Genomic DNA, 24,127 nt, shown 5'->3' with positions numbered 1-24,127 from the left:
TAAACTGCAAATGATCATTCTTAGGAATGTTCAAGGTGCTAAAAAGATCACTCTTGATGTCATTTAAGTCAGTGGTTCTCAACCCCCTGACACGGGATAAGAATTTTGACGGACCTAAATGCGACACACTGATCTTTTGCAATAGTTGGAGAGATCTTTAGTGATTTTTGTATCCACATATACATTTCCTTCAAGACAAGATCAAAGCACAGATATTACGATTGGGGGATTTGGTCAAATAGCATGTCACGAGTTGATAATCTCTCTTAATCCACAAAGAACTCACAGTTGTCTCAATATTATATTCCTGAGTATGTTCATCAAGATTGTCTGACAATACAACAACGAGTTTTTTTACAGTCACGTGACTCGTGACTCGCGTTTCCAGCCCAAAGAGAACCTGCTGCCATTTTGGACGTCTTTTGGCCATTAAGCACGTCATGAATCTACAAGGAAAGAAATTGAAATTGTCGCACTGGCCGAAAACATAAAACGATTAACAGACATTCGTCAGGAGCAGTACATTGACAAGACTATCCAGATTGGTTCGACCGTTTTATATTTGTTGCTGATTTGTGTAGCTAAATGCAACACTTCCACATTTCGAGTTCTTTCAGCTGATCGAATTCTGTGGGGATTCAGGGAATACAAAGTGGAGAGCCGCAAAAAAAACTTTTTTAGAGCCTCACAAAGGTGCATGGCATGTCTAGTGTAGCAACATGTCCGAAATTGCTGCACACGATTTGGGTGGAAGTACGGTGAAAATCTCTATAGTTGCATCGCAGACAAACCCATATATACTGTTGTGGGAGTCCGACTGTGGCTGGCAGATTGTGACCATCAAGATGATTCCCCCACCGGTCCACAGACCCTGACAACAGTAATATTCCAATACGGGACTTCTAACAACATGCACGCACAGGGACACGCTTCACTCAATTGGGTTATGAACTTGAAGTTGTTCTATTTGACTTGTGTCCCAATGTGTTGGACACTTGCCGCAAATCGGGGTGGGTATGTCAAGTGATCATGACCCGGTGGTTAGTTAGCTGGTGTTGAGAAACTGACGGTCTGACCAGAGAGATGCAAAAGTATTGTGTGGGTATGCGGGGGGAAATCTGGTTCTCTGTCAAAATAAGTTTCAACACCCGATTCTGGCAGAACTTCCACTATGTCTCAAGATTCCAAATGTGTCATTGTTTGTCAGTGCCTTTTTTGTTGAGGAAGCCAACTAGAACTGACGCTGTAGGGTGGTCAGCAATCCTTGAGCCTGAAACTACAGAAATGGAATGCTGTCAAGCCAAATAAGGAGTCCTATTAAGCCTATCTGTCCTATGGGAATACAGAAATGGTTGATGAGTCACTCCAAGCCAAGCAGGATGGCCTTTGGAGTAGTTTTGGCAAAGGTCTCGCCCTGATAAGGGCTCTCAGGTCTCTGTACAACTTGTGTCCGAATTGTGTCTGGTTTGGTGGCAGTAAGTCAGATTCCATCCTGGGCAAATGGATTGACAGTCTTTTAGCCACCAGTTTTTGTGAATCCGCATAGTATCATCGTTCCTGTGCCTTGCTTTGTGACCTGTCTGAAAAAAACCACTTGTGTTGTATAGGGAAATAAGTGGTGATAGAGAAAAGAATAATTACTGTGATTTACATTGTGCATCATTTTAAATAATCTTACTTCGGTGGTTTGAGATCTCTGTGAATTAACGCCTTTGGTTTCATGGCATGCAGATAAGCAACCCCCTGGGCACACTGCAGACACCAGCTCATAGCATGGGAAGCTGTGTAGTGGGCCTGCGGCTCAGGACTGTGCAAGACTGGCAGTGACAAGAGACAAAATGTGTTCACAGTGCTCCTATACATACAGTCAGTGGATATAAAAAGTCTACACACCCAGTGATTATACTGTCCCACTCACCACTTTACCAGGGGCGAACTGACACATGGTGTGGTGATGTGAAAAATTGTCACCCAAGCCACACTGACAATAAGAAAATGTTGCTGTTCCAAGTAATCCACATCAAAATCCTGTCCAATATAAGTTAATTGAGTAAACCCATTCTGGCATGTCTGTTAAGTAGGGTTGGGAATCAGTTGGATCTAATCTGTTACCAGTTCCTACTCAGTTCTTTTTAAATTGTCCCGGTGCTTAAACGCTTCTTGAACAGGTACTTAAAGAAAAAAAAAAAAAACAACTAAACTACAGGGCCAAATTTAATAATTGAATTTACAGTAAATCAACAATATAACACCAGTAGCATAGGATTATTAAGAAATAAATCAAGACAAAAATAACATTTCAGCTTAAATAAAACAATATTTGTTTCAGACATAAGGAAATGTTCCGGCCCCGCCCCAACTCAGCTGCTGTCAGATGCAGCTTGTTGTCATGCTTGTTTACTTTTATATATATATATATATATATATATATATATATATATATATATATATATATATATATAATTTAACTGAACTGAACCATTCATTTGCAAGAGACCTGATAGAACAATGTCACACTTTATCTTAAAAAAAAAAAAAAAAGAAAAAAAGCTATAAACACCTGTGTGAATGCGTGTGTAAGAGCCATTTGTTGGATCTAGTTTGCCATTCACATAGTTAATAGGTTTTCGTGTATTGCTCATCAAATGTTGTTATTTCATCTTACGGTGAAGAAAATTAAGAAATGTAGTGTAAGCATGTGACTGCTACGTCAGAAACTGTCACAATAACAAATTTTAGTGGGTGATATATTGTCTCCTAAATTATTGCCAATATACAAAATTAATGTTAAAAAAAAAAACAATTTAACCACTAATGTAGTGACAATATATTCTAATAAACCACCCAATTAAATGCAATAAATGTTTATTCCAGAATAGAACACACAAAGTACATTAAAAATAATTTTAAAAAATAATTATTTTAATAATTAATCCAATAATTATTTTAATAATTAATCCAATGCGACATATGGTCTGGTTTTAGCCATGCCCAAAAAATTCAGACGACTGATGTGAATATAATTATTGCTAAAATATAGGATTTCATTAAGTGCTAAAGTTTTCTCAGTCTTTGCATGTTTTCAGCACCTACTGCATGTTATAACATACTCAAAATATTTAGAACAGAATTCAGACATCATTAAAACAACCAAATAAATAATTCCAAAGATTTACCATATATTCATTAGGGCTGTCCCAAACGACTAATTTCCTCCCGATTAGTCTATTATTTTTTACGATTAGTCGACTAATCTCATAATTATTTTTTTTTTTACTTTAATAATTAAATTTTTGTTGAAGCTTATTTATTCACAAAAAAACATCTTGGAACACCTAAATTCTTTATTAACGTATAAATAAATAACATAAATATCAATAATAAATCACAAACAATGAGGTCAAACGCTGCTGGCATTAACTAGTGCAAAAAAAATGTAAACGGAAACACTAGCCACGTTTAAATGCTGACTTTTATTCATACCGATTCAAATAATTCCGAATGGAAATTTCAGATCAGCTGTTTACATGTGACTTCATCTATTCCGATCCAGCGTTTACATGTGTCTGCCTTTATTCCGAAAGGACGTTTGACAACTGCCGTCTGACATGCGCAGATTAATCAAAACAAAGCGTCACGTTGCAAAACATGGAGATCGATCGTCAGATCAGCTGCTGTTTTAACTTTTCGAGCGGAAACAAAACTTCAGAATGACACGCCGTTCATTTAAAAAGTTGTGTGGGCTGGAGGAGGGATTCATGGATATAAACTTTCCGCCGGACTCCAATTAGGTGCGCTGTGCGTGTGCTTGGAAGCCATGTTGCAAGTGACTTTACTTACGTCACCAAGTGACGTCACCACATCAGTACGAAGCATGTGCAGAAAGAACGCAACCAGACACCATTCCGCTTCCCTGTTTACATGATATAATTTTACTTCTAATCGGTTTGGGAAAAGGAATATTCCACCCCTGTGAAACGGAATGAAATTCCATTCGGTTTGGGCCTGTTCATTCCGAATGAGGTGTTTATATGGAACACATTTATTCGGTTTGAACATCTAAACCGATTGCAATATTTGGCTCCATGTAAACGTGGCTACTGTGACTTCACCTTTTTAACAGGTGTCAAAACAATTCTTACTCTTTTTGTGGTATGTCATTGTCTATATTGTTCTAAATGTTAAAATGAATTGCAATGTCCCGGACAACTATTTTCAGAATACTTTGTGTGAGTTCAGATGCTTTTTCTGGTGTGCATTCCGCATTTTTGGGGGAGGGAAAAAATGTTCAATTTTTGTTTGTTTTAACCAGAAAATAGATAAAGTAGAGGGCACACTGAAATATTACCACTATTATTTTGAATGAAAGGCACACATACTCACAGTAACAAAAATTAAATATATAGTATTAATTTTATAGTATACTACTATATGTATATACAAAATAATACTTTATAATTAGTGCAGTCATGGATTACAGTAAGCAGGCCAGTGCTGTTTCCATATATATTTTTATTATATTATGTATATAACGGATATATGTACTGTATATATTTTCCCCAAGTGGGAGTTTCCATGATCCTAATAAATTTAATATTAATGAAAAAATATATATAATTATATATATATATATTAATTATTTTATTAGATAAAAATGCACGTTGATACGACGCACATAAAGGCAACTTCCATTTTAAAAAATCGTTTAAAAAAGTTGTATGGACTTACAATCTACTAGCTTGTTGCTTCTTGTTGTCTTTGAAAATTACACTTGAGTGACGGCGCTTCAAATGTTCCTTCGTAACAGACGTGCTACCGTGGTATGCGAGCTCAGCTTAGCAAAGAGTACACACAGTGGCACCCTCCATATTTTCCTTGAAATAATTCCAGGCTCTGGCTAGTCTGGTCCGCTTTTTTCCGTAGTGAGGAGTGAACCGGCGATTCACTTGGCTCATTGTCGTCGGTTCGTCTGATTTCCTCCTCAGGAAGGCGGCGGCGTGCATAAAAACACCGAGAGGTGGCTCTTAATGGATACTTTTATTGACCAAAACAAAAACGTGGGGGATGCAGCCACTCAAGTCCACGCTACCCGCGCATTTTCCCAACTCACCGATCTCGCTCCCTCTCTCGCGCTCGCCCACTTTCTTCCTCTTTGCTCAATCTGACAATGCCGGTCACATTGAAATAACAGCGGCCCCCTTGGGGGTGCCAGTAAAAACCACTTGCATCACGAGCGCCCGCCATTCTAAACTTTATCAGCATGTTTTTTTTTTTTTACCCGTTATTACCCGTCGACGGTATGTTTTGCCCGTCGACGCATTTACGTCATCGATGACGTCGACAACGTCAACTAGTCGGGACAGCTCTAATAATCATGTCATGTTTTTGCATCACTAAAACTTGCCATATGGGTGTATAGACTTTTTAAAAACCACTGTAAAAGAAGAGTAAATTTTAGCAATGCATGTTCCTCAAAGCAACATTCAAGTGCAAATTTTTACTGAACTTTAAATGACTCACAGTTATATAAAGATCCACATTCTGCATATTCCATGACCAAACAGACCTAATAAAAGAAAATGTTGATGTTAAAAATGCTGGGTAAACAATTTGAAATAGAGGAAAATATTATTTGAATAAAAAAAAAAAAGAAATAGAAAACTGCAAATACTGTACATAAAAATACATAAATTTGGCTAGGTTGTGAACAACACCTTGCGCCAGTCAAATAATTTATTAATGCTGACTTCCAGTGGAGTGTCGCTTTAAGTCCTTAATTGAATTGTTTATGAATGACATATGTCAAACTTGCTTATGCTTATATGGCAGTGGGGATTGAATAATATTTCAACAATAATGAATAAAAAAACAAAAAAAACTCAAATATTGTTTACAAATCTGTCTATGATATGTGGGAGCGGGAGCCTCTTGTTACCGCACGATACGATTTGCGATACAAACCTCACGGTAACTATCTCACGATATGGCGATACGATTATTGATACATTGGTCAGGAAATCATTCTAAGATACTCTAAAACAATTAATAAACAGAAAAATAAGCTATCTTCATCCTGGCAGGGTGGCAGCAAATGAACCCCTCCCACTTCTATGGCCGTCAGTGGCAGCTAATGCCAGGCGACGAGGTAATTTTAGGTCAAATCAGGTCATACCTGTTGATTTACAGTCACTTCCTGTTGATATTGGGGCATTTTATTGGTCACTTCCTGTTGATTTGGGGTTACAGAACAGGAAGTGACCCGGGAATGAATAGGCAGTGACCTGTAAATGCTGTAAAATGAACAGAAAGTGAACAGTATATGCCCCGAAAATCGGAAAGAGTGACTGTCAATGATCTGGTTTCGAATGAACAAAGGTCCTTTGGCCCTTCCAGTCTTGATTAGGTGATGAGCGCCATCAATGGAAGCCAGAGAGTTAAATGAGATACGATTATGGTGGAAGATTTTGATAGCAACTTGTTAGTTCTTTTTTTTTTAAACATTGACACCTTTTTAAAACGATATCTTTATTTTGCGTGGACGTATCGATAACCTCTTGGGATGCAGAGTGTCACGATGTATCACAATTTCAATATGTTATCACACCCCTACTGAAAAAATGTAGTTCTAAAAAAAGCCCCCCGCCCAGTTTTTTTCATGTCTCCCGAATAGATGGATCATTTAAAGTGAATACTTACAGGATTATTACATGAACCATATAGCTTCACAATGTTTGGATGATTCACTCTAGAGAGCTGGCGAAGCTGTATGAAGACAAAAATGGTCAGCAATGTACCTTATGGGTATTATTCACTTCACTCAACTTCAGCTATATATTTTTGTTTTATGAAAGACTGTTGAAATATTTTACTCAAGTAAGGCTCAAAGTAACCTGTATTGTAATTGGAGATGCATTCTAAGTAAGTACCTCAACAAGAAATGCTTTTCTTTCGCTGTCACTCTCAATGGTCTTGATTGCAACATCCTTCCCTTTCCACACCGCTTTGAAGACGACTCCAAAGGTACCCCTGCCAACAGCCTGTGGGGAAAACCAAAACATGTTCAGATGCATCTCGGTGAAGAAAGAATACAAAAATTGAAATTGCAAATTTATAATTATTTTGTAGATTGAAAGATTTCAAGAATTTCATCTAATTTAGCAGGCTGCAAACATCTGCTGCTCATTCTGCGTTTGAATTTCATTGCACACTTAAACATATTATTGGCAGGAGCATATCGATAATCTTTTGGGATACAAAGTATTGCAATATCTCACCTTATCTATATAAAGTGGACCCTCGTGAAACAAACAGCTCACCTTACGACAGGGGCGGACTGGGACTAAAAAGCAGCCCTGGACTTTGACTCAGCCCAGCCCATAAGAATCGCTATACGAAGGGAAACACAAGACCCCATAGGGGGGTCCGGGAAATGCCCCTCCCGGGAGAATTTTTTTTTTTTTTTTTCACATTTTATTGTAAAATGCACCAATTTCGTGCACTTTGAGAGAAAAATGAAGAAAATGTGTCTAGACTGTGACTGTCTGACTACGGGCGCTCAAAGTACTGCAAGGCTGAACTGGAGTTGGATTCATTTTCTGTACTAGCTCTATGATCAACCTGAATAAACAAATGAAAGAATTTATTTTTCAAAGCAAGTTTTACGTATCCAAGTGGTTATAATATATCTTTAAAGATCTCTGTCTATAAAATGACTTCATTGTTTATGCCATAATTCAGTGGTCTCCAAACTATTCCACATAGGGCTGCGGCGGGCGCAGGATTTCATTCCAACAAAACAAGACAAAACCTCTGCACCAATCTGGTGTCTTACAAGTGTAATCAGTTGATTGCAGTCAGGTGCTGCTTGTTTTAGCAGAAACTTCATTGGTTAAACTGTCGGTACTCGATCGGTTAAAACAAAAACCAGGCCCCACAGCGGCCCTTGAGGACCGGTTTGGAGACCCCTGCCATAATTAATCTTGCCATACAAATAATAAATTTCAATGAAAATACAATACACATTTCAAGACAAATCCTGTATACATAAACTTCATTGGAAAGTATTAACCAGAAAACAAAACGATATATAAATGATTAATAATGTATATAACATCAATTTAACTACCTAAACTTTAAAGTAAAACCATTCATTTTATTAATATTTTGTTATATTTCTTCTGAATTAATATTGCTATGCTGCGTGTGCATACATTGTTTTACGGCTAAAATATTTTTTCTTAGGAGAGGGATAGTAGGACTAGCATACTGTAACTTGACACGATTGCAAACGGGTACATCGACTAGCTGGCACTAACCCTTTAATTGTCATTTATTTGATTTAAAATGTAGCTACCTGATGGATAACAATTGCCAGTTTACAGAGCAAGTAACCCTCTTCATCCCAATTTACTTGCCCTGCGCTTGTCTGGGGAACTTCCAACAGTTTATCGTTGCCCCCTCCCTCTTCTTTTCTCTCTCCCAGCACCGTCTGCACGTCAGAGCGGCTGCAGCTCCCTCTCACCATCGCCGGGAGCTGAGCTGTTGTTACCCGACGTGGCCGTTGCAGCCAGACTGCTGCTTGCGAAAATATTTGTCGATTTATGACATTTTAATGCTTCACTCTCCAGTTTCTTTAATTTTTTCTCTCTAACCTTCTCCGCGCCACCCTGCTCTTTTCAGTTTTTTTGCCACCACCATCCATATTGTGCATTAACACTCGTCGCTATTTTGCTTCCACAAGGAATGAACCAATGAAGGCTACTCTGTGCTTTCGTCGTTCCTAGTCTATCAAATTGGCGGTGAAAAGCCAGGCGCATTGCTGCCACCTGTCGGATTGGATGCGAACTGTAGATAATCAGAGGAACTGTAGATAATCAGAGGATAGGGGGGATAAAAACAGTGATGCATAATGAATGGCGGCCGCCGGCCGTCCAGGGCACCGGCCGTTCTGTGATCCTCCAGAACCCACAGATTACCAGTCCGCCCCTGCCTTACGAGTTTTTCACAATCCAAGCATGGTCACGACAGAAAATTAGTGTCATTATACGAGCAAACTTTCACCATACGAGCGAAATTGAGAAAAGCATCTCTCTCGATTGGCATGTCCGATTGGCTTGGCATCCCGCCAGGTGGCATGCAAGCTCTTTTTTGCTTTGTCTCCCCAAGTGTCTTGCCATCTCGCTCGGGGGCCTACGAGCATCTCGCACCAACTGAATATCCCATCTGCCCATCTTCCGCTCATTGATGGTGTCTTCGGTAATAGACTTTTGTATCCAAGTGCATCCGGATGATCTGTGCTTACAAGTGAACATTAACCTTGTCCCACAGTTTGCTTACACCACAACTTTTGTTTTGTTCATGTAATGCTATCGTTTCCTTTTATGTTACGGTGCATGTATGGCAGCCCACTCTCTCTCCTTCTACACTGCTTGCTCTCACTTTTGTTACGTTAGCTAGTCTTGAAGCCTCATGGTAAGTGCTTGTATATGAATAGTATTAATTTTCTACTTTTAAATCATTTTTCAAATTATTTGCCTTAAAAATGATGCCTTGAGTTGTTACTTAGGGGGAACATCCCTAAATGGTCATAGGAAGTGGTACACGCATTCACTGTAATTCAGTTTTTTTGTTTGTTTTTTTTTTTTAATTTGTGGAGAAAATCCATTCACGATACCAGCACATTCACATCATGAGCTTGGTCGTGACACGGATTGGGCTCGTATCATTAGGGTCCACTGTATTGTCCCACCTCTATTTATCATTACAAAATTATTCATTTTAAAGGGAACCTCGGAGTTAAAGACTTGTAGGCGCTAATAAGCCACAATTGCTTGTCTTTTATACTAAAATATGATATTAGAAACACATATATAATTGCCATTATTTTAAAAATCTGTAATATTTATTACATGTTTTGACCTACAGAGGGCGCAATGCACGCTGGGTTGGACTCGGAGAATAGCTGTGCTAGCTAGCAAGCGAAGCTAGTATGACGATTGGCATGATTTTGTCACATTCTGCTGCTTGTCAGATTGTTTTGTTACAGAGATGTGGGATGAGTTCCAGATCATCAGCAGCGTCTGTAAACCGATCCTAGGCGGCTTGCCGAGATATTGACTTGCTGCAATTACATTTTGTATATGTTTGTAGCTAGATGCATCATTGCCTTGTTTTTTCGTAAGTCTGCCTCTCACTGTGGTTTTCCCTCGTTTTTTTTGTTTTGTTTTTTTTTATCCCGACCTACTGTCATGGACCCGTTTTGTGTCTCCCTTTTCGTGATCGCGTGTTTTCTGTGTGTTCAATGAACCCTTTTACGCAATCCCTATGTTATCGTTATCTACTTGCTGTCTGAAGTGAGCTGTGTTTTTCTAATTCCATGGTCTAGCCAGCCACACCCTCTTTTTAGTTGCGTTTCCCTTTCAGATTTTACCACACAGATAGACAACGCATGTGGGTTGCGATAGCAATATAAGAAAAAAATCATGACAATAACATAACACGGAACAGTATAGTCCTGTAGTCTACGCGCTCGTCTGTCGCATGGGAAACGCGGGTTCGGATACAACTGGAGACATTCGTTTAATTGCTTTTACTGCTCGTTTTGTGAAATATAGACAGCGCTGTCCTGATCGTCACTTTTCCGCTCGGGTTCAAATTGAAAGGGAAGAACTGACGACATGTTTATGTAGCCAACAAGTGACACTTTGGAAGTACGGCAGCGCCGCCCAGTGACGTCACTTCCCAGATTCCATTCCGTCGTCAACAACAATGGCGACCAACTAGTTGAACTAATTTTTCAAATTTTATAAAAACAAAACATTGAGAGGGGTTTGAATATCAAATTATTATAACTCATTTTAACATTTATCATTTAAGAACTACAAGTCTTTCCATCCGTGGTTCCCTTTAACACCTTCTTGTGTGTTAGCATAGACTACACGTAAAATATCTGAAAATCAAACTGACACAATATGCGAATGTTTTTTGTTTGTTTGTTTCGTTTTTCCACTCAGCTGATTTTGCAATTGTGAAAAGAAGGCCTTTACTGACCACAGGAAAATGTTATTTGAACTGAGATAGGGTCGAACCTCTGATTTTGGCGAGTGTCTATCACATCCATCAGCGTTATTTATGAGTCCAATTGGTGTTGAGGACAGAGGTTTGACAAGCCAAACAGAATTCAGTTTTACTAAGCATGGGCGGCTACAAGTTCAAACACAATGTTTTTGGAATGTTAAGGCTGCCTACCTCATCAAGTTTATAACTGCAACATAGCAAAAATGATGCCCATATAAATTCCAAGAAACGCTCAACAAATTGAGTGACGTGCAAAAATGACAAGCATTGCCCTAAAGACCTACAAAAATATAGACAAACGATGACACTTCGTGTTGTTGATTCATGCTATACAATAAACAGTTCTTTTTTACATTGATTTCGTTTCGAAGTGAAAATATTTGAAACTGCGAGGATCCAACCCTTTTTTCAGCAATATATTATATCATTAACGTAAAAATAAAAACAGAAAACCGTGTGTTGAATGTCTGTGCTTAGTTCGGCTTGGTTTAAACTCTCTAATTGAACGTTACCGCTTCAACTTGGATGTCTTCATATTGGATGTCTTCAAACTGGTTACCAGATGGAGGCTCCACCATGACAGAAAAGCAGCGTCACTCCCAGAAAAAGACGTCGGCGGTGAAAGTAATGCTTGTCAATTTGAAGTCGTTTTACGTTCGAATTTAAACGATTCCAGGAAATAACATCCATCTGCGACCATCGGCGACCCGATTAGTACTGCGTAATGTGCGCATCCGCCAACTCTGCGTCACTTCCTTTCGAGCTACAACGGTGCGAGTACGCGTTCCGATCTAATCCCATCCCATCTCTCAATGGGGCGCCGTTTGCAAAGCAGCACATGTTCAAAATAGCGGCAACATTTTGACACATTTAGCCCCAAACAATGTTTTAATGTGGTGTGATTTTTTTCCTCTTTTTTTGTTGCACATTTACAACAACACTGAGCAATTTAATTATTTATTTCCTCATAGAAAGTGATTCTCTGAAATCTTCAATACAGAACTAAATACTTATTTCCACTTTTTTTTTCATTCGTTTATTTCAGGCCAAGACCGTTCCCGTCAAGACATCAAACAAGTTCTTATATCTAAATTTAAATATTAAAACTAAATCAGAAATGTTAAGTTAAAATTATACATATATATATTGAAGGGGAAAAAACCGTGCGTCTTGGCCGGGGGGGGCGAATTTCAACAATATATATACTGTATATCTATATCTATCTATCTATCTATCTATCTATCTATCTATCTATCTATCTATCTCTATATATACATATATACAGTGTGTATATAGATAGATAGATAGATAGATAGATAGATAGATAGATAGATAGATAGATAGATAGATAGATAGATAGATAGATAGATAGATAGATAGATAGATAGATAGATAGATAGATAGATAGATAGATAGATAGATAGATAGATAGATAGATAGATAGATAGATAGATCCCGTTAAAATATTTGACGCAATTAACGCACATGCCCCGCTCAAACAGATTACAATGACAGCAAAGGGTCATGTGCATTTGTTACTTGTGTTTTCTGGAGTTTTGTCACCCTCTGCAGGCACTTGGGTGCGACTGATTTTATGACCATGAGAATTGTGTAATTATTGACATCAACAATGGCGACCTACTAGTTTATTTTTTGATTGAAATTTTTAAAAATTTTATTAAAACAAAAACATTAAGAGGGGTTTTAATATAAAATTTCTATAACATGTACTAACATTTATCTTTTAAGAACTACAAGTCTTGCTATCCATGGATCGCTTTAACAGAATGCTAATGTTAATGCCATCTTATTGATTTATTGTTATGATAAACAAATACAGTACTTATGTACAGTATGTTGAATGTATATACCGTCATGTGTGTTTTCTTTCCATTCCAACAATAATTTACAGAAAAATATGGCATATTTTAAGATGGTTTGAATTACGATTAATTATGATTAATTAATTTTTAAGCTGTGATTAACTCGATTAAAAATTGTAATCATTTGACAGCCCTAATATATATATATATATATATATATATATATACAGTGCCTTGCAAAAGTAGTCGGCCCCCTTGAACCTTGCAACCTTTTGCCACATTTCAGGCTTCAAACATAAAGATATAAAAGTTTTAAATTTTTGTCAAGAATCAAAAACAAGTGGGACACAATCGTGAAGTGGAACAAAATTTATTGGATAATTTAAACTTTTTTAACAAATAAAAAACTGAAAAGTGGGGCGTGCAATATTATTCGGCCCCCTTGCGTTAATACTTTGTAGCGCCACCTTTTGCTCCAATTACAGCTGCAAGTCGCTTGGGGTATGTTTCTATCAGTTTTGCACATCGAGAGACTGACATTCTTGCCCATTCTTCCTTGCAAAACAGCTTGAGCTCAGTGAGGTTGGATGGAGAGTGTTTGTGAACAGCAGTCTTCAGCTCTTTCCACAGATTCTCGATTGGATTCAGGTCTGGACTTTGACTTGGCCATTCTAACACCTGGATACGTTTATTTTTGAACCATTCCATTGTAGATTTGGCTTTATGTTTTGGATCATTGTCCTGTTGGAAGATAAATCTCCGTCCCAGTCTCAGGTCTTGTGCAGATACCAACAGGTTTTCTTCCAGAATGTTCCTGTATTTGGCTGCATCCATCTTCCCGTCAATTTTAACCATCTTCCCTGTCCCTGCTGAAGAAAAGCAGGCCCAAACCATGATGCTGCCACCACCATGTTTGACAGTGGGGATGGTGTGTTCAGGGTGATGAGCTGTGTTGCTTTTACGCCAAACATATCGTTTTGCATTGTGGCCAAAAAGTTCAATTTTGGTTTCATCTGACCAGAGCACCTTCTTCCACATGTTTGGTGTGTCTCCCAGGTGGCTTGTGGCAAACTTTAAACGAGACTTTTTATGGATATCTTTGAGAAATGGCTTTCTTCTTGCCACTCTTCCATAAAGGCCAGATTTGTGCAGTGTACGACTGATTGTTGTCCTATGGACAGACTCTCCCACCTCAGCTGTAGATCTCTGCGGTTCATCCAGAGTGATCATGGGCCTCTTGGCTGGATCTCTGATCAGTTTTCTCCTTGTTTGAGAAGAAACTTTGGAAGGACGGCCGGGTCTTGGTAGATTTGCAGTGGTCTGATGCTACTTCCATTTCAATATGATGGCTTGCACAGTGCTCCTTGAGATGTTTAAAGCTTGGGAAATCTTTTTGTATCCAAATCCGGCTTTAAACTTCTCCACAACAGAATCTCGGACCTGCCTGGTGTGTTCCTTGGTTTTCATAATGCTCTCTGCACTTTAAACAGAACCCTGAGACTATCACAGAGCAGGTGCATTTATACAGAGACTTGATTACACACAGGTGGATTCTATTTATCATCATCGGTCATTTAGGACAACATTGGATCATTCAGAGATCCTCACTGAACTTCTGGAGTGAGTTTGCTGCACTGAAAGTAAAGGGCCCGAATAATATTGCACGCCCCACTTTTCAGTTTTTTATTTATTAAAAAAGTTTAAATTATCCAATAAATGTTGTTCCACTTCACGATTGTGTCCCACTTGTTGATGATTCTTGACAAAAAAAATGTAATTTCATATCTTTATGTTTGAAGCCTGAAATGTGGCGAAAGGTTGCAAGATTCAAGGGGGCCGAATACTTTTGCAAGGCACTGTATATGACAGAAAACACAAATAAGGCTGAAAAAAATAGTTTCTGCTCTTGTACCCCTCTGTAAAATAAACTGCTGTATTTTAAGCCAAAAGAGCTGTTGTGTTTCAGAGAACAATATGTCCATATGCTGACGTAGCAGTTTCATGGCGCATTAAGCCCCCAAACTATTTTTTACCGTTTTACTCTGAGAGACCCCCGTTTGTTTCAACCCAGTCATAAAAAGAAGGTAAGTAATTATATTTAATAATGATAATAATATAACTTTATTTATAACCCACTTTACACTTGAAAAACAATTGAATTCAATACGGAGGTGAACAGGGAGCCAGTGTAGGGTGTGAAGGATGGGGGTGATGAGCTCATGTTTACGCATCCTCATCAGGACCCTGGCAGCACTGTTTTGGAAATACTGGAGCCTTTGTAGGCTCTTGCCAGGGAGCCCGATGAGGAGTGCGTAACAATAGTCCAACCTGGAGGAGATAAAGGCATGGACGAGTCTCTCTGCAGCAGGACGGGAGAGAGATGGCCGGAGTTTGGCAATATTGCGGAGGTGAAAGAAGGAGGTTTTGCAAATATAATTGATGTGATTGTTAAAGCTAAGATGGGGGTCAAACCTGACTTCCAAATTAGTCACACAAGGGGAGAAGGAAAATTTGTGGCCGAAAAAGGAGACTGAGGAAATGGGGGCAGAACGGAGCTGGTGAGGGGTACCAATGTGAATGTCTTCTGTTTTGGAGCTGTTCAGCTGCAAGACGTTTTCGCTCATCCAAGCATTTATCTCCTCCAGGCAGCAGTCAAGTTGATTATTTGAAATGTCTCTCATTTTTAGCTTAGAATCATTAATTAATGTCTAGTTTTTTTTTTTTTTAAACAACAATTTCATAAAATAATTCACTCGCATATTTTAAACTTTTAAACAGATTACGTCACAATGAAAAAATAGTGTCTGTAAATAGGTCACGGATATCTACCTCGTAACTATCGCTTAATTGTATTTTTTTGGTTACTGTCGTATTTTCCCGATATTTTAGATGATAAATAATTGATCCAAACAATGACAATTTGATTTAAAAAATGCTTTAAAAGGGTAAATATTTGAAAAAGAAAATCTCGACCACTCCTTGATGTCTGCGATTTCTGCATTGCGACCCTTGTTATATTACCGTGTTTCACCCATAAAATCCCCCAAAAGTCCGGCTGTGGCCATTCACAGCTGTCTTGACACTCGGTGAGACATGCTACACTGAGTTTTTGGATCGAAACAAGGTATGTACGCGATAATATCTCGCTAAAATCATGGTGTCTTTAATTATGGTCTCACCGCAAGTTAGGGTTTACGGGTTTAACTTTTTTTTTTTTTTTTTTGTGAAATGCCCCCCCGTTTAAAATTTTTCCTCCCCCAGAAAATCGAGATTTTAAGCTTTCCAATGATGTATCACACAAGCATAGAGGACAATTTTGAAATTTCGCCAAATTAGGGGTCTCAGAGCAGAAAGCCCGCCCGTCTCATCAGGCCATAGGACATGGTTCCAGTATTCCATGTGCTTTGTTGACATGTCTTCGCAAACTGTTTGCGGGCTTTCTTCTGTACCGTCTTCAGAAGAGGCTTCCTCCTGGGGTGACAGCCATGCACACCAATTTGATGTAGAGTACGGCGTATGGTCTGAGCACTAACAGGCTGACCACCCACCTCTTCAATCTCTGCAGCAATTCTGACACCACTCCTGTAACGAGTCACATGACATTTTGGAGGGAAAATGAAAAGCAATATTCAATTTGGACATTAAGGGATGTGCATTTTTGATAGGGGTGTACTCACTTTTGTTGCCAGGGTTTTAGATATTAATGGCTATATTTTGAGTTATTTTGAGGGGAAAATAAATTAACTCTATTATATAAGCAGTACAAAGACTACTTTTTATTGTGTCAAAGTTTCATTTTGTCAGTGTCGTCCCATAAAAAGATATACTTAAATATCTGCAGAAATGCGAGGGGTGTACTCACTTTTGTGATACACTGTATATATATATATATATGCAAATGAAATTTCTACCAGACATTGGTATTAACTCGAACAATCCACACTGAAGTAAAGCACAACAGTTTAGTCAATAAATTATAATTTTTGAATGAAGTGCAATAACAATGGAAAAAAGTAATGAACACACCAACTGAGACACATAAAATACTTAATGGAGAAGCACTGTTTGCAATTATAGTTTCAAGACACTTCTGGTATGTTTTAACTAATCGTCAGATGTGGGTAATAACGCGTTGCATTTAGTCCATTACATTTACTTGAGTAACTTTAAAAAAAATTACTTCTAAGAGTAGTTTTACCAAGCCGTACTTTTTACTTTTACTTGAGTAGATTTGTAAAGAAGAAACGTTACTCTTACTCAGAGGTGGGCAGAGTAGCCAAAAACTTTACTCAAGTAAGAGTCATGTCACATTTTAACATAATGAGTTCGACCTTTTAATGGGTTGCACATCTATCATGGTCAATGGCAGTAAATGAGTTTGTCACTGATATTTTTAATTTATGAAATCGTGGAATTAAAACTGAAAGCCATTTATTTGATTAGAGGACATTGTTTTAAATAGACAGAGCAGTTTGGTTCTGCAACATCTGTTAGAAATGTGCAAAAATCATTGTTTTCCGAAGTCAAAGAACATTTATTATTTTGGGGGGAAATATTTTTCAACTAGTAAACAAGTAAATTAACTAATGAATTGATAATATTATAATTAATTAATGAATAGATCTCTCAGTTGGTAGTGAAAGTCAGAATTAATCATGGAAGCATTTGATGAAAAGAAATAGAAATAGAATTGAGGAAAGTCCGATTTTGAAATCATTTAAACAAACATTAATGTGGAAAAATAATTATGGAACGACAAACGTCATCAAGTTGCTGTTCAAATCATACTTGAAACATGCAATTTAAGTACAGGTAAAACAATATCTGAAATAAGTCATGTCAAAACTGAAGTGAAAGTCCAATGTCGTCCACTCTCCAGGCCAGTAGGTGGCGGCCAAGCAGCTAAAGCAACTGAAAACGAATGAAAAGAAATAACCGAAGTAGAAGAACGCAGAAGTTCTTGCTGTGATTGTCACTACTATGTGTGGACCCACAACTTTCTTATTTCCATATCTTCAAACTTTACAATAGGTTTTCCTCTTCGTTAATAAGACTGACGTCAAAAAGTGTGAAGTATTGTTTTGTCCGACGCCAGCTTATTCGGTGAGTTGAAAAGACTTCCACAGTTAGCACCCAAGCTAACAAAAACTCCAAACGAAATGACACAAGGAGACTATATATTGTATTTTCAATGTTCCTATTATGGACGTTTGTTTGAGTTTTATTGAGAAAACCTGACGATGTCTGGCGACTCATTGACGATTTGAAATTATTCTTAAAAAATCAAGGAAGATTCATGACCTTATAAACCTCTGGAATGCTGTAAACGTGATTCTATCAATATGTGTGGTCAAAATTGAAAAAGGGTGAATACATATTACACCTCCACCGATAAATCAATACATTTCTTTGGAGTATATTCAATTACATGTAACCGTATTAGAAATTTTAAAAATCTATCTACGGTATATTCTTTTTGGCTTTTACAAAGCTTACCACCTTCATTGAAACCAGTGTTTGTACATGCAACAAAATCTTTGTCCCTTCATATGGCGCTCGTTTAACCCATTGGCTACCATTGACGAAGCTTGACATTTTGACTGGGAAGGCTGAGAGCGAATCTATGTCAAAATGGATTGGACGTCTAGTGCTGTCAGTGGAAGGCAATGAATTAATTACTCTGAAATTTAATAAATTAATTAAAAATGGAATGGTATTGGGGGCCGTAACCAGATTGTGTTTCTGTTTTTATTCATTTTAATTTTATTAATTGTGTTTCTTTAATTTTTTTTAGATTAATTTATTTTTCATGAAAAAAATAAAAGAACAATTATGATTGAGACCTAGAGTCCGCATACATGGACATTCAATTTTGGGTCACACTTGTATGCCAAATGTTAATATTGTGGTGAAAATGACACAAAATGTGATGTCCATGTATGTGGACTGTATGTGGACGCTGTCTTTATGGGCTTGTTTTTTTTTTTTTTGTTTTGTTTTGTTTTTTTGTTAATTCACCCAAAATAATTATTTGCTCTTTAAAGAATTAGCCACTTAAAGGATATCCCATAATGAAAATTAATAAAGCAAAAACCAGGACATCAAATTGAAAGTACAGAAAATACACAAACGTCAATGATGATTCATTAATCATTGTTTGACAAAGTCAAAGCAGATATTTGCATGTTTTACACTGCTGGGCAAAAGTATTGGCACCCCTGCAGTTCTGTCAGATAATGCTCAATTTCTCCTAGAAAATGATTGCAATTACAAATGCTTTGGTAGTAATATCTTGATTTATTTTGCTTGCAATGAAAAAACACAAAAGAGAATGGAATTTTTTTTAAATCATTATCATTTTACACAAAACTCCAAAAATGGTCCGGAAAAAAGTATTGGCACCCTCAGCCTAATACTATGTAGCACAACCTTTAGACGAAATCAGTGAATCCATCTGTGAGATTCTTACAATGCTCTGCTGGAATTTTAGACCATTCTTCTTTGGCCAACTACTCCAGTTCTCTGAGATTTGAAGTTGCCTTCTCCAAACTGCTAATTTCAGATCTCTCCACGTGTGTGCTATTGGATTCAGGTCTGGACTTGTTGCTGGCTACTTTAGAAGTCTCCAGTGCTTTCTCTCAAACCATTTTGTAGTATTTTTTTGAAGTGTGTTTTGGGTCATTGTATTGTTGGAAGACCCATGACCTCTGCGGGAGACCCAGCTCTCTCACGCTGGGCCCTACATTGTGCTGCAAAATTTGTTAGTAGTCTTCAGACTTCATAATGCCATGCACACGGTCAAGCAGTCCAGTGCCAGAGGAAGCAAAGCGACCCCAAAACATCAGGGAACCTCCGCCATGTTTGACTGTGGGGACCGTGTTCTTTTCTTTAAAGACCTCTTTTTTTTTTTTTCCTGTAAAGTCTATGTTGATGCCTTTTCCCAAAAACCTCTACTTTTGTCTCATATGACCAGAGATCATTCACTCAAAATGTTTTTGGCTTCCTCAGGTAAGTTTTGGCAAACTCCAGCCTGGCTTTTTTATGCCTCTGGGTCAGAAGTGGGGTCTTCCTGGGTATGCTACCATAGAGTCCCTTTTAATTCAGACACCAATGGATAGTACGGGTTGACACTGTTGTACCCTGCAGGACTGCAGGACAGCTTGAACTTGTATGGATGTTAGTCGAGGTTCTTTATCCACCATCCGCACAGTCTTTCGTTGAAATCTCTCGTCAATTGTTCTTTTCCGTCCACATCTAGGGAGGTTAGCAACAGTGCCATGGGCTTTACACTTATTGATGACACTGCTCACGGTAGACACAGGAACATTCAGGTCTATGGAGATGTACTTGTAGCCTTGAGATTGCCCATGCTTCCCCACAATTTTGCTTCTCAAGTCCTCAGACAGATCTTTGGTCTTCTTTCTTTTTTTTCCATGCTCAATGTGGTACACACAAGGACACAGGATAGCGGTTGAGTCAACTTTAATCCATTTTAACTGGCTGCAAGTGTGATTTAGTTATTGCCACCACCTGTTATGTGCCACAGGTAACAGGTGCTGTTAATTACTCAAATTAGAGAAGCATCACATGATTTTTCAAAGGGTGCCAATACTTTTGTTCAGCTCATTTTTGGAGTTTTGTGTAAAATGGGAAAAAAATTAAATCATTATCATTCTCTTTTGTGTTTTTTCATTGCAAGCAAAATAAATGAAGATATTACCACCAAAGCATTTCTTACTGCAATCATTTTCTGGGAGAAATTGAGCATTATCTGATTGAATTGCAGGAGTGCCAAAACTTTTGGGGGGAGGTCGGTGCTCCAGTCTCGCGTCGCCCCACTGCGGCTCCTCAGCGTTCTCCTGCCTCCGCCTTCCCCTCTCTTCTCTAACTGGGTATCTGCCCTGTGCTCCGCCGCGGATCGCTGGCTGGGCGGCGGAGTATAGGCTAGATGTTGCCTGCTACGGCAGGGGACCCTGCCCACGGCTTGGTGGGCTGCTGGGGGGCCCGTGGCATGCCGTGTCGGCTGGGGGGCTGCGGCGGCGGCTTGTGGCCCGGGTGGGCGGACGCCGCCGGATGGGGTAGGGGACGGGCGTGGGGTTGGTGGTGCGTCCCCTCTTGCCATCCCCAAGGGCCGGTAGATGGGCGCGCGGGTGGCCCGAGGGACCACCCTAGATTCCGGGGGGGTGGGGGGGCGAGGGCTCCTTTGCTGGGCTGTGGGAAGAGGGATAGGCGGTGCGCCCCCCCCCCCCCGCCCCCCCCCCCCTTTTAAAGAAGATTCATTGCCAATTTACACATTTTTTTGGACACCAGCATAATGACATAGCGTACACATTTATAAAACCTATTTTTTAACCAAATGTTTGCTCAAATGTTCAGTTTCAAACAAAAAACTTCCTGTTAGCATTTTGGTTCCTTCTTATTCATATTAACTCCGTGTATTCTTTTTGCTATGACAACGAAAACACATGAACAGGCCGTAGTCGTAATTACCAATTAGCAAGTGGTAAGGATCATCTTTTCTACCTAGAACATGGCATAATTGAGTTCTATAGTGAGTTTAGGACCAATGAACATGTGTGAAAGAAAATGGAGTCTGATATGAGTGAAATTTTGCCACGCATCTGTGCCGAGTCCACGCGGCACTCATGCACACAGCGGGAAAATTAACGACCTCATTTTTAGAGCTGGGAATCTTTGGGTACCTAACGATACTAGAGCTGAAACGAGTACTCGAGCAACTCGAGTAACTCGAGTTTAAAAACTGATCCGAGTAATTTTATTCACCTCGATTAATCGTTTATTTTGACAGCTCTAAGCATCACGTTTTGCTAGGACTACTTTTAATGCGGGACCACGCGCTGTCACGTGCGGAGAGGAAGAAGGGGGGGGGGGGGGGGGGGGGACTTACCGCAGCCGACAGCCGCCACAAACGACGCCGATACTAGCCCGCACAATGCTACATTGGTAACAGGCAGCGTCTGGCGCGTCTCATAGAGATCACATGTATGTTGAACTAGATGCGAAATGACAGACTCTGCCGCGTCTGGGCAGCGTTTGTAAACAGCCGCCATCTTAAAGCAGTACAGCGCTAAGGGCTAATAAAGAGCGCTAATAAAGAGCGCTAAGCGCTAATAAATAAGATTAACGTTACTGTCGCTACTAGCTCACGGAACGTTAGCCCTGCGGAGGGCTAGGTTTCAATTAATTATGACCACTGTCGATGCGTGGCTAACGTGTCTTACATACAGGCTTTAACATAACATAGCATTGTGGAGTGATGAGGGTGTAAAATAAAAACTTAATCATGCTAACTATCAATTTTACCTCAGTAGTCATTGCTGGATAAAACACCAAGTAGCACTGGTCCCTAATGTGCTCCAATACAGCCTGTATCATACATTTATTTTGAACACTGCAAAAACTCAAAATCCTGTCAGGACTTACAGTTTAGACTAACTTAAAACTTAACTAGAACTTAAAAATGGCTTGACACAAAGAGAAATTCAATTGAAACACGTGGGAAAAAAATCCTAACTTTTAAGTGATGTGTGTTATCAAGCGTAACGGCATTTTTAGGTAAGATATATATATATATTAATAAGATCTAAAAGTTTTTTGAGCGAAAGCAGTGAATTAGTCTTTTTTTTTTAATTCTAGCTACACCTGAGATGCAATTGTTGGCTGTTTTCAACAATATACAACGAAAATAAAGACATTGATTGACTGAAAATGGTTCAAGTTTAGATGAAATGTCTTGTTTTCTCATGTACAGTGGTACCTCTACATACGATCGCTTCGACACACGAACTTTTCGACATCCGACGTAAAATTTGACTCGCCATTTGTTTCTACATCCGACGACATGCTCGAAATACGACGACAACGGCAGCACCGCAGACGAATGCACGGCGGATTTTCTTGTGTGACAAATCAACACAGGTTTCAGAAAAGGTTGGTACAGGTGGTGAAACAAGGAAAAAGTTGACGCTTACCTTCTAAATGAAGATGCAAATGACAGAAAAATATGAGCGTAGGGTGGGCATCCGTGAAATGGCTCAACAATACATCTCCACGGTCCTCCTCCGACCATCGTTCGCCAGTCTTTATAAGTTAAGCTGACAATTCTTATTGTGGTAACATCTCCAGAGAAATCGCCAGCTTCGCCACGTTTTCATCATTTCTTTCACAACTTATTCAACACAAAACGCCTGCTGTCTGCCGCAATTGACGATGTTCTCAAGAAAGCATTGAAAGCGAAAGTAAACTTTCACCCGCTCCCCTCCCTCTTAGTCACGTCAGCGCCGCGGTGCCTTCAGGTACAGAAAAAAACGTCCGCCTTATTAGAACCAGTTTCGTTACACTATTACAGGAATTATTATTATTATTATATTATTAATCCGATTTTTATTTATTATTTATTTGTTTTGCTATATGTAATTGCCATTTGTAATAGTACCAGCAGTATTTTTTAAGGATTTAGTGCAGGTTTTTGGGCTGTGGAACGAATTAATGGAATTATAATGTATTCCTATGGGAAAATCCTGCCCGACATACGACCATTTCGACTTACAAACAAGCTCCTGGAACGGATTAACTTCGTATGTAGAGGTACCACTGTATATGTATAATTGCTCTTCACCTAAAAATATATTTGTTTTATCCGATTAGTCGATTAATCGATAGAATTTTCAGTCGATTACTCGATTACTAAAATATTCGATAGCTGCAGCCCTAAACGATACGATTACGATTCAGAGGCTCCGATTCGATTATAAAACGATTATTGATACACCCCCCCTCCTTTTTTTTCCTTTTTTTTTTTTTTTATGTTTTGTACATTAGTTCCAAAATTGTTCAAAAATACTCTCAGGCTAAACCATACTACTATTTCAGTATCAAGTTAACATATAGCAGTAAACAAATATACAAAAATAACATTAAATAAAAAACTCCAGTCCCCATTCTGTATCAGCAGCTTTAAACTACATTCAATTAATTTAATGTTGTGAATCAACCGTTAAATTTGTTAAAATTGCTCCCGTTATTGCATAATTTCCCTTTTGTCTACTTTCGACATGTGAAAGTTTTAAAACTATTTTAAAGATAGACTCAAGTCAATATTTTACTGATTTAGGAGTATTTTAGATAAAAAGTTAATTAGGTTTGCTTGGAAGGTTCGCTACAACAGCCTTACAGGGAAGTGTACTGCTTTAAGATGGCGGCCGTTT

General features: G+C 38.7%; 2 protein-coding genes across 4 annotated transcripts in view; one reads left to right on the top strand and one right to left on the bottom strand.

The window, feature by feature from the left end:
- LOC130931283 (mitogen-activated protein kinase kinase kinase 7-like) overlaps positions 1–11,819 on the bottom strand; it is a 34,210-nt gene extending 22,391 nt beyond the window's left edge. For 2 of the 3 annotated variants that reach the window (XR_009067187.1, XM_057859935.1), the window contains exons 1-5: positions 11,589–11,819; positions 6,927–7,037; positions 6,697–6,762; positions 5,521–5,566; positions 1,679–1,817 (exon numbers count right to left, since the gene is read on the bottom strand). Coding sequence is in view for 2 of the 3 variants with exons in the window: in XM_057859935.1 (XP_057715918.1) it covers positions 1,679–1,817; positions 5,521–5,566; positions 6,697–6,762; positions 6,927–7,037; positions 11,589–11,654 (428 nt within the window). In the remaining variant the exon portion in view is untranslated. The remainder of the gene's footprint in view (positions 1–1,678; positions 1,818–5,520; positions 5,567–6,696; positions 6,763–6,926; positions 7,038–11,588) is intronic. The other variant, XM_057859936.1, reaches the window with a different exon arrangement.
- A 6,012-nt stretch (positions 11,820–17,831) lies between these two features.
- Positions 17,832–24,127, top strand: part of mipol1 (mirror-image polydactyly 1) — a 54,360-nt gene continuing 48,064 nt past the window's right edge. The window contains exon 1 of the mRNA XM_057859838.1: positions 17,832–18,002. The gene's annotated coding sequence lies outside the window, so the exon portion shown is untranslated. The remainder of the gene's footprint in view (positions 18,003–24,127) is intronic.

The sequence above is a fragment of the Corythoichthys intestinalis genome, chromosome 15 (assembly GCF_030265065.1).
Source record: "Corythoichthys intestinalis isolate RoL2023-P3 chromosome 15, ASM3026506v1, whole genome shotgun sequence".
Classification (NCBI taxonomy): Eukaryota; Metazoa; Chordata; class Actinopteri; order Syngnathiformes; family Syngnathidae; genus Corythoichthys; species Corythoichthys intestinalis.
Note: the sequence above shows the minus strand (reverse complement) of the source record. Positions and strands in the feature narration are given on the sequence as shown.